Source organism: Gavialis gangeticus, unplaced genomic scaffold, assembly GCF_001723915.1.
Source record: "Gavialis gangeticus isolate Ggan-Ray unplaced genomic scaffold, GavGan_comp1, whole genome shotgun sequence".
NCBI lineage: Eukaryota > Metazoa > Chordata > Crocodylia > Gavialidae > Gavialis > Gavialis gangeticus.
Window position 1 is genome coordinate 175,560,799 of NW_017729032.1, and position 9,234 is coordinate 175,570,032.

The 9,234-nt window shown below is 38.6% G+C and overlaps 1 protein-coding gene across 1 annotated transcript in view; it reads left to right on the top strand.

The window, feature by feature from the left end:
- EGFL6 (EGF like domain multiple 6) overlaps nt 1–9,234 on the top strand; it is a 105,806-nt gene that overhangs the window by 69,360 nt on the left and 27,212 nt on the right. Inside the window, exon 8 of the mRNA XM_019525116.1 lies at nt 5,049–5,369. Coding sequence (XP_019380661.1) covers nt 5,049–5,369 — 321 coding nt within the window. The remainder of the gene's footprint in view (nt 1–5,048; nt 5,370–9,234) is intronic.

A 9,234-nucleotide genomic window follows, 5' to 3' on the forward strand; every position in this document is an offset into this window, starting at 1 on the left:
CAGGTCCCTTCCGACCCTAGAAACTATGAAACTATGGCCAGATTATACCTCCCAGGATGCACTGGAACAGCTAATTGATAGGCAAGTCTGTCATGTATTGACGTATGCTGACTCAGTTTAATGTTGCATTAAACCGAAAAGAAACCAAAACAGAAAGTTTAAATTAAAAAATGCTAAAAGGTTTCATTTTTTATGATAAATTTCTTAACAAAAAAAATATTTTTTCAATGATAAGTTTAAAATTTCAAGATGGAAATAATCTCTTTTTTGGATCAGTCTAAAATGAAAGGTATTATTGCTTAAACATGAATATTTCAAATGTAAACCTGCCTTCTATTGCACTTTTTAAAAGTTACTTAAATTAGAACAAGTGAAATATACTTGTGGAGAGACCATGACATATTCAAAAAGAGCTGGTCCTATAAAATCATCAATATCAGAGGGAAAAAGTTCTATGAGATTATCTGCTCCAACTCCTTGCCAGTTTGAGAGTGTTTACTACAAAACTCTCATGTTCTGTCTTTATTGAGGATTATTAATCTAGAAAACAGAATAAGATGCACACTAATTACATTTACAAATTATATTAAATGCAGAAGAGACAGGAACGAAAGAAAGAAACAATACAAATAAAACTATAGAAATTAGAAGCCTGCAGAGAAATACCAAAATAAAGGTGCCAATGGAAAAATGTATGCAACTATAGTTAAAGAAACATATATTCAAGATAAGGAAATTTTAGAAATCATGATGCTAAGAGAGACTTGGGTAACAATTGAGAGTAAAGTAGATTAACTAAATGCTCTTTGGTGAAATCTTAACTCTGTTAAAATCAATGGGAGTTTTGAAGATGATTTCAAAAGGATCCTATTAGTTTAGTTTACCCAGCACAATTAGTCTTAAAACAGTGATCCATTTGGAGAGAAGAATCACTAGACCTTGATAGCAGTTGTTATGAATGATTGTCCATTGCAATGGCATTCAATTTTTTTAATGCATGAAAAAGAAATTGTAACTTTATCCTTAATTTTCAAAGCACTATTATATGCGAAGTTAGCCACATATCCCTCATTGCTTGTAATGAGACTCTTGTGGCTAAATAACCTAACATTGCTCAAATAATTTAAGAAGTTAGTTAATGTAAAATGCAGATGTTTGTGGTTTTTTGTGATCTAGCTATCTAGATACTGAAATAGTGGGAAATTGCTATAACAATGAACAACACAGAATATCAAATACATAAATACTATCTGTCTGTGGGTCTTCAGACTCGCATTTACCACTCAGCAAGCAGACATGAATAGCATGTTGGTGTGGGCTTCTGAACAGCCTCTAGCATACTTTTCATGTGAGAAGCTACAAAGGTTTAACCCTTTCACTTTCCCCCAAGGGCGTCTTCACCAGTCTCACATCTGGCCTTCATCTTACTCCAATCCAGTGCTTTTGTCAGGCATATACATTTCCTGCCTTATGATTATGTATTGACAATGTACATTTCCCCTGCCATACACTTCTGTGTGTGTTTCAGCCTTATATTTGGGAATAGGTTTACAAGAGTTTACGGAAGTAGTAATAATTCTTGTGAAAATATGAAACAAGTCTTTTAATTAATTTTCTTTGCATGAAATACCAAGGTAGTAATGAAAAGATAGTGTTAGGCTTGAAGGTAGAAATTTCATGCACCATTTTCTTTTGCAAAATACCCTGAGAAGAAAGTTCAACACAAATAATGTCTTTTTATTAACCATATCATTCTTAGAATTCAATTTAAAATTACTATTGTGACCCTTTACTCAATAACTCTTCATTTTATGTAATAGCTCTTTGCCTTATTCATATATTAAGCATAATTTAGTGTTGTGGATAACCTCCAGTTATGACAGTGAAAGTAGATGGATACTTTTATGTACAGGAGCCGTATACTTGTCTTATAAACTGAACTCAGAATTTTCACCCATGAGTTGTTCTAATGTTACATTAGGTGTCTGGGTAGAAACAATGTGTAGCCTGTAAGAATTAGCAGCAATTATTCTTCTACTAGAATTTGTTTCTTACATTCAAAGCTTCAGATGATGGCAGTCCAGGTCCATGGGCCACTTGTCAGATAATGAAACACACGTCCATGTCTATCTTCTAGCTCTCATGAACACCCCCTTCCCCTTTTTTATAGTACACAAGAAAGATCTGGAAGTGGCAGCTGCTCTGTATTCATTCTTTCCCACTCAGCTTATCCTAATCATAAGCCACCCAGTGCCAACCTATTTCCTTAGTCTTCTAAGGCTACACAAAACCATGGACAAAAAGGACCCACTTTTAGTTATTATCTACCACTGGTATAGTGTAACAGAGAGCCGAAGGCTTCTGGTACCTTAAGGGTGAACGAGCAGCGGAGAGAGCCTCAGGCAGGGAAAGCTGCCTATTATGGGCTGCTAAGGGACAGGTACTGGGGGGTTTGCTTGATGTCAGCACCTACCAGAGTCTTGCGTAGAAGCACAGCAAGGTCCAGCAGCAATAAGCCCCCCTGAGGCTCAGCTGGCAAGCTGAATCAAGAAACCTACAGCAGCTCAGGAAGGCATATGGCCAGCAGGGGGCATGGCCAGGGCGGTATATAAACACAGGCCCTGAGCCAGAAGGGGCAGTCTGGCCTTGGAGGCTGCTGAGGCTGCTGGCAACTAGAGGAACTGGAGCTCGCTTTAGGCCCTAATAGACAGTCTCCCTTCTAATCAAACAATTACATCAAAGGCATGGTGGGCAAGTGAGGGGGAGGGCACCCTAAATCTGGAGCCAGGGTAAGGGTTGCATGGCCACCAGGGGATGTGCCACCCACCCCTGGAGCACAAACCTAGATATATATGGTTGCTTGTAAGGACCGTTTTGTTTTATTCTTTCTGATTGAAATAATTGACATGACTTGAAAAAAAACTGATACATTTTTATGTAGTGATGATTATGAACACAAAATATCAACGAACAACAGACAGTAATCCACACACTTCCAAGCAGGAGGCGTTTCAAGAATGGCAGGGGAAAATGAATTTGTTTTCATTGTTTTAAAATGTCAGTATGACCCACAAATAGTGCATGAATATTTGTTAATAATGCATGCAGGATTATATAGTGAGTTTTTCTAAAGATTTCACATTCTTAGGCTTAGCATCTTGTATACTGCTCTTTCCCATAATGTCCATAGGTGGAAGTTGGCAAACTCTGACTTCTGTACATCTTGTATGTGACATTTTCCATGTCTTGGGAAGGACTCCTCGAGCTGTGATTGACAGTGAAACAAAAGAAACCTTAATTGACCTTCGGCTACCTAACAGCAGACATATTGGAAAGAGGGTTGCTGATTTCATCTCTAAAATCTGTCTATAGCACCGTATCCATCCACCCATGATGACAGTATGAAAACACGCAGGTTTTCATAACATGATAACAAACCAAAATCTGCAGGCCTGTGTGGACTGTTCACCTTCAGTCCTATATTTTTTCATATCTTTAGGCTGGTTTGCTTAACACGAGGCTGTTTTTTGGACACTACAGTGTTGAACTGTACGAATTTTTCATTTGAATAGGAAGACTTCAAAGGAAAAAACTGAAAGCAGATGTTCAGGTTTGCTAGGCAGTCAGCCTTGGCTTGAAACGTCCACAGCCTCTTTATTAAAAGCCTGAAGTTTCATGTTACTGATTGTCAAGGGGAAATATGTTGGGAATGGGGTTTTCCTGTTAATTTTTCTTTTTGTGTTCTGAGTAAAGACTTCATGAACCACATCGACAAGATTATACAATATATTCTTCATAACGCCATTCTCCAGAGGGAAGGCTCACTAAGCAGCACATTAGCAAAATCTTGATGTGGAGGCACCTGGCAAACTAGCCCAAAAGCATTATTCAAAGGGAAAAAAATAAAATGTGCAATCTTGATTTATTTTTATTGGCACAGGCTTGCTGTATAACCTGCAGCTGCAGCCTTGTAAAATCTGAACAGCTCAAAGCAGTCTGTCTTGGTGTGCTCAATGGCTTCAGAGGGATTCTCGACTAAAAATAAAATTTAGCCACTTATGATTTAAGGAATGTGGGGCAAATTCAAACTAATAACAACTTGGTAAATGGGAGCGAATGTAATCTCAGGGGAATTTTCTCCTCTTCCTAAATTACACAGCTAATGATTTTATTTGATTTGATTTTTTTAAAAATTTTATTTCATTTTATTACACTTCTCTTCATTGATGATGTTTCTGGTACTCCCATATATTTAAAATTAGACACACAGGCACAAGCAAAGAAAAAGATGCCCTTACTGCCAGCTCAAAAATTAACTTAAAAATCATGGCAAAGCCAAAACAGCAACACATTCCTCTCTAGCTACATAACAACAAAGCAACAGAACATGGAGGGAAAGCCTTACATTGCAGGATATTTCATTGTCAGTTACTTTTGTCCTCCCCAAATGCTGTACAAAATTCAATTATAAAAGCCATTTTAAAAGTCTACTGACCCACTGATGTGAGTAGTCTATATGCAAGGAAGTATTCTTCTCTAAGCGCCTTAGATTTGCTCAGGTCTTGTTAGCATCTGGGGATGACCATGAAAATATGTCCTACACTTCAGTTTGAGAGGTGGGTCCTTAATAGCCTAGTAGCCCATGACATAAAAATAATACCTGACCCTCCAATCTTTGTTCCTAACCCAGATTCTAACTATGGTCACTAGTACATCTGATATGCCCTCATTCGTGCAGGAATTAATTCAGGGAAGTCCTAAGGCCTGTGTTATGAAGGAGAAAGCCTTGATCACAATGGTCCCTTCTGGTTCTGTAATCTATGAATCTGTAATTAAACAATAGGAGACGGTTGTATGTATTGTGGGTCTAGTTCACTGTTAGTGTATGCAGATTTAGCTCCACATGCAGTTGCACCTGTATATGATAGAAAAGAATTTGGCCACCCAGCATCTTAAAAGATTTTGCATCCTCAGTTGAAAAGTCCTATAGTCCTTGAGTGGACTGGTAACATTCAAATATTTGTTTTATATTTCATTGTTGGTTCTAGTTATTCCTGAAAATTCACTGAAGGAAATACCGAGAATCCCTGGAGTCATCAAGGACACAATCAAGAAACTCTTTTCACACAAAAACAGTGTGAAAAAACATGAAGAAATCAAGAATGTGATCCCAGAACCAGCTCCCAAGCTGCACCTGCAGTCACTGGACTACGAAGGTGGTGTTTACATTGGTGGAGCCCAGGATGAAAAAAAAGAAAGTGAAGATGCTGGAGAAGAGGAAGAAGTAGATGAGGCAGAGGAAGAAGAAGAACAAGAAGGGTTTGAAAACCAGATTGGTCAAGATCAAAGCCTAAGAGGAGATGTCTTTCGTAAGTGTCACCATCATTTCTGTTTCAGGAAAAAAAAATGATTTTTCAAGCAAAAGGATATATTCACACTGACAAATAGGAGTCAAATATTAGATGTATTTTTTCTATGTTTACTTGCAGAGAAGAACAATAAGCTTAGTACATACTGTAAAAATTGATTAAAGCCTTCTAATCTTCTGTGTAGAGTATCTGACAACTGTTTCATCTTTTAGCAGAGATACAAGCTAATAGTGATAATAATATTCTGTAAGTTACACTAGAAGCACATTGGTACCTAGATACTACAGGGATGGATGCTCTAAAATGCCAAAGGAAAAGGAATAGATAACATTAAAAATAGACCAGAGTGACTGCAGCAAAGTATTCTCAAGGGCTAAGAGGAGGGGAATTAGAGTTGACAAAAAATGAATTCACATTGTTTTATTGATCCATTTCTTGAGCAGAGATGCTTCCCAAAGCCATACAGTATAATTACTTTAAGGGGTAGCCAATGAGACCTAGCTATTTTTCCTGGCAAAGAGGCAGTTGTACTGTTTTATAAACAATAAGATGTAAATTAACTTTGTCTCAGGTTCATCATCCTAGATGGGGAGTATGCATCATTCGAAGAATAAAAATAGGTTTGTGTCATTATGCTTCAGACCATAAAGCGTATTCAGCATAAATAGTTCTTATTTATATCACTATCATTTAAAATCATTAGTTTTGCATGACAGTTTCTTACCTCTTTAGTCTAAATGTACAAGTTTATTAGAAGACTGTTCATGGGCTGAGAAAACTGGTAGTTTCAATAAGAAGCTACTTGCATTTCTAATACCAATGGTATGTAGGGAAGATATATACAGGTATCGCCAGCAGACTCTCAAAGGGCTCAGTTCAGTTGCTGCCTTGGGAAACATTATTTCTCCTATCACTACTGTTTAAAGGAGTTTTTAGTTCATTTTTAAATAATATTGAAATAATACCTATAGCTCAGTTAAACGTTCTTCAGACTGGCAGCTAAATAAACAGATACAATGAAAATTATACCTTGCTCTTAAGTTATCCATGTGTGGAGATATAGTAAGCAATCTGTCATGCTGATTAAAAAGATATGTGTATGATTCATCATAAGATTAAAGGACATGTATCCAGTTTAGTCAGAACTGGAATTGTTGCTACTTATATCAAAATAATCCATTCAAATATTTTTTCAATAAAAAGCCATTTTTACTATGCTGTTGTATTACCAAAGCAATAAAGCCAAGCACAAATGAGTTTATTAACCCAGAATACATTTGAGAATAATGCTTGCTGAAGGTACTATCCTTCTAAAATTTGCCTTTGTCAAGGTTTAGTGGCATTTGCACTATTTCAGCTCTGTCAGAGGCTATAACCCAAATATTATTGCCCAGACTTATGGATAAAAGTTAATGTGAAGTGTGGAGTCAGGAGTTCAACATTTCTATCCATCAAATAGTAATTGCATTAAGTTCTTGTGATATATTTCAACCAACAATATCAAAATACTTTAAAGATCTGGGACTTTGGTCTCCCTACCTTCTAAAGTATTTTGAAGATCTGGGCTTATTGGACTCTAAGTCTAAGCTCTTCTTTTTATCCAAGACCCAGTATACCTAGTTATTCCTCTGAGGGGTCCATATGGGCCTAGTGTTGGTATCCACTTTTAGCATATGAACCTAATGGCAGGTAGAAGACCTGGGTAATAGGCTCTTCTAAGTTGACAGAGATTCAAAACATATATTTCCCACGTCAGGAGAGTCCCTAATCACTAGGCTCCAGTGTTGGGGGAAGCCTCTGGGATAGAAAGGTTCCTCTTGCTCCAGTGGGTGTTGTGGCTGTAGATCTCCCAGCTAGGATGGGGTTTAGGAGCTAGACTCATGCCAGGAGCTGACTGAGCAGAGAAAGCATCACAGAGCATAAACATCCACCCCAATAAAGCATCACTGTAATACCACCTTTTGTTGTGCTACTGATTTTCCATTTATGTGGTGTAACAAAGGGTGATGATGTCTGTCTGATCAGCATTTGTGTTGTCATAAAAAATATGAGGCAGCACAATGAGATATCAGGTGACATCTGTTTCCACCCCTGGAGCTATGTTTAGGACACAGGTAGGTACAGCAATTCATGCTAACAAGAAGTATGATGTACCCTGTGACCCCACCAAGGGTTGATTGTGGGAGTGCTCCCAGTGGTGGGACCAGGCTCTATGGTGGGAAGGTTTCTCTTGTTCCAGTTGTTGTTATGGCAGCTGGGGATCTGGCTCAGCTTAAGGACAAGGTTTGGGAGCTCTCCAAGCTAGTTCCTATGGTCAGGCTGGGGTCTCCTGCGTAGGGCTGGGGTTGGGGTTGGGGCTGTTACAGTAGCCCAAGCTAGGTTTAGGGTTGAGGTACAGTTAAGGTTGGAGGATCATGAAGGGTTGGAGCTTTCCAGCTGGGGGTGATGGGACTCCTGGGGCTATGTTTAGGACACAGGTGGGTAAGGCAGTCTATGCTAATATTAAATAGAACAGACTCTGAGCTCCCCCATCTAGGGTTGAGGGTGGGGAGACTCCCAATGATGAAGTCTATAAATGTCATACCTAAAATTCAGTTTTTAGACTCTTTGTTATAAAAAAATGAACATGGTGATGAATAAATTTAATAAAGCCCTGATGTGTCAACATTCTATGCTGCATACTTAACTTTAATCCTTTTTGCAATCCAAATTAAGCACCCACTTAAATGTTTTGCTGGATTGCAACCTTGCTCATTTTTTATTTCAAACCTTTACCACCTCTCCTTTTTTATTGTAGTCAATAGCAAAATTAGCAGGACTAATTTGAACTCTCATATAGCACTAGATATGTGAAAATATGTAAATAAGCATGTTTGCTAGTGGTATATAAAGAAAGTGAATATACAGAATAATCAGTTTCAGTATCTTTACACCACAACAGACATTCTGAATTTATTTTGTCAGAGAAAGGAGTTGCATGTTGAAGAAACAGGATACATTTTTTCCTTAATTGTGGAAATTCTTTGTTTCTCCTGCTTTCTGTCATGGCCTTAATGTTCTTTTCAGGCAACATCTTGCTTTTTTAAAGTTGTACCTTATCTCAGGCTTTGTCTTACACCCTTACCTCTCCAGCTGTCACATTATTTACTTAGTATCATTTTGGGCACTATCCATGTTGATGCCTACAGGGGCTCCAATTTTGGATTCACCATGCCTGGTAACTGCAAAAGTCTGATTCAGAAAACAGGGCTAGGTGCCCAGGCTCTTAATACACCCAGTAGGCACCTCTGAATAGTGATTTAAGAAACTATGTTCTCATTTCTACTCCCTGAATTGCTTATATTTTTCATTAGGCAATCTGCTGCCCCAACCCCTTAGCCTGGGAAGTCTGCTGCTTCCCAGGGGCCCAGGGGTAAGAAGCAGAAATAGTCCTGGGACCAGAATCCAGATCTCCCTGTTTGCTGCTAAACTCCCTGACCACGAAGGCTAGGGACAGACTTTACATAGAAACCAGTTTAATAGATTTCATAGACATTAGGGCTGGAAGGGACCTCGGAAGATCATCAAGTCCAGCCCCCCTGCCCAAAGGGCAGGAAGTCAGCTGGGTCATAGGAGCCCAGCAAGATAAGCATCCAATTTACTCTTGAAGGTGTTCAATGTAGGTGCTTGAACCACCTATGATGGCAAGCTGTTCCAGACCTTGGGGGCTCAGACAGTAAAGAAGTTCTTCCTTATGTCCAGCCTGAAACAGTCTTGCAGTCATTTATAACCCTTCAACCTTGTCATCCCTTGGGGCGCTCTGGTGAACAAACATTCCCCCAGATACTGGTGGTCACCCCTGATAAACTTATAGGTGGCCATCAGA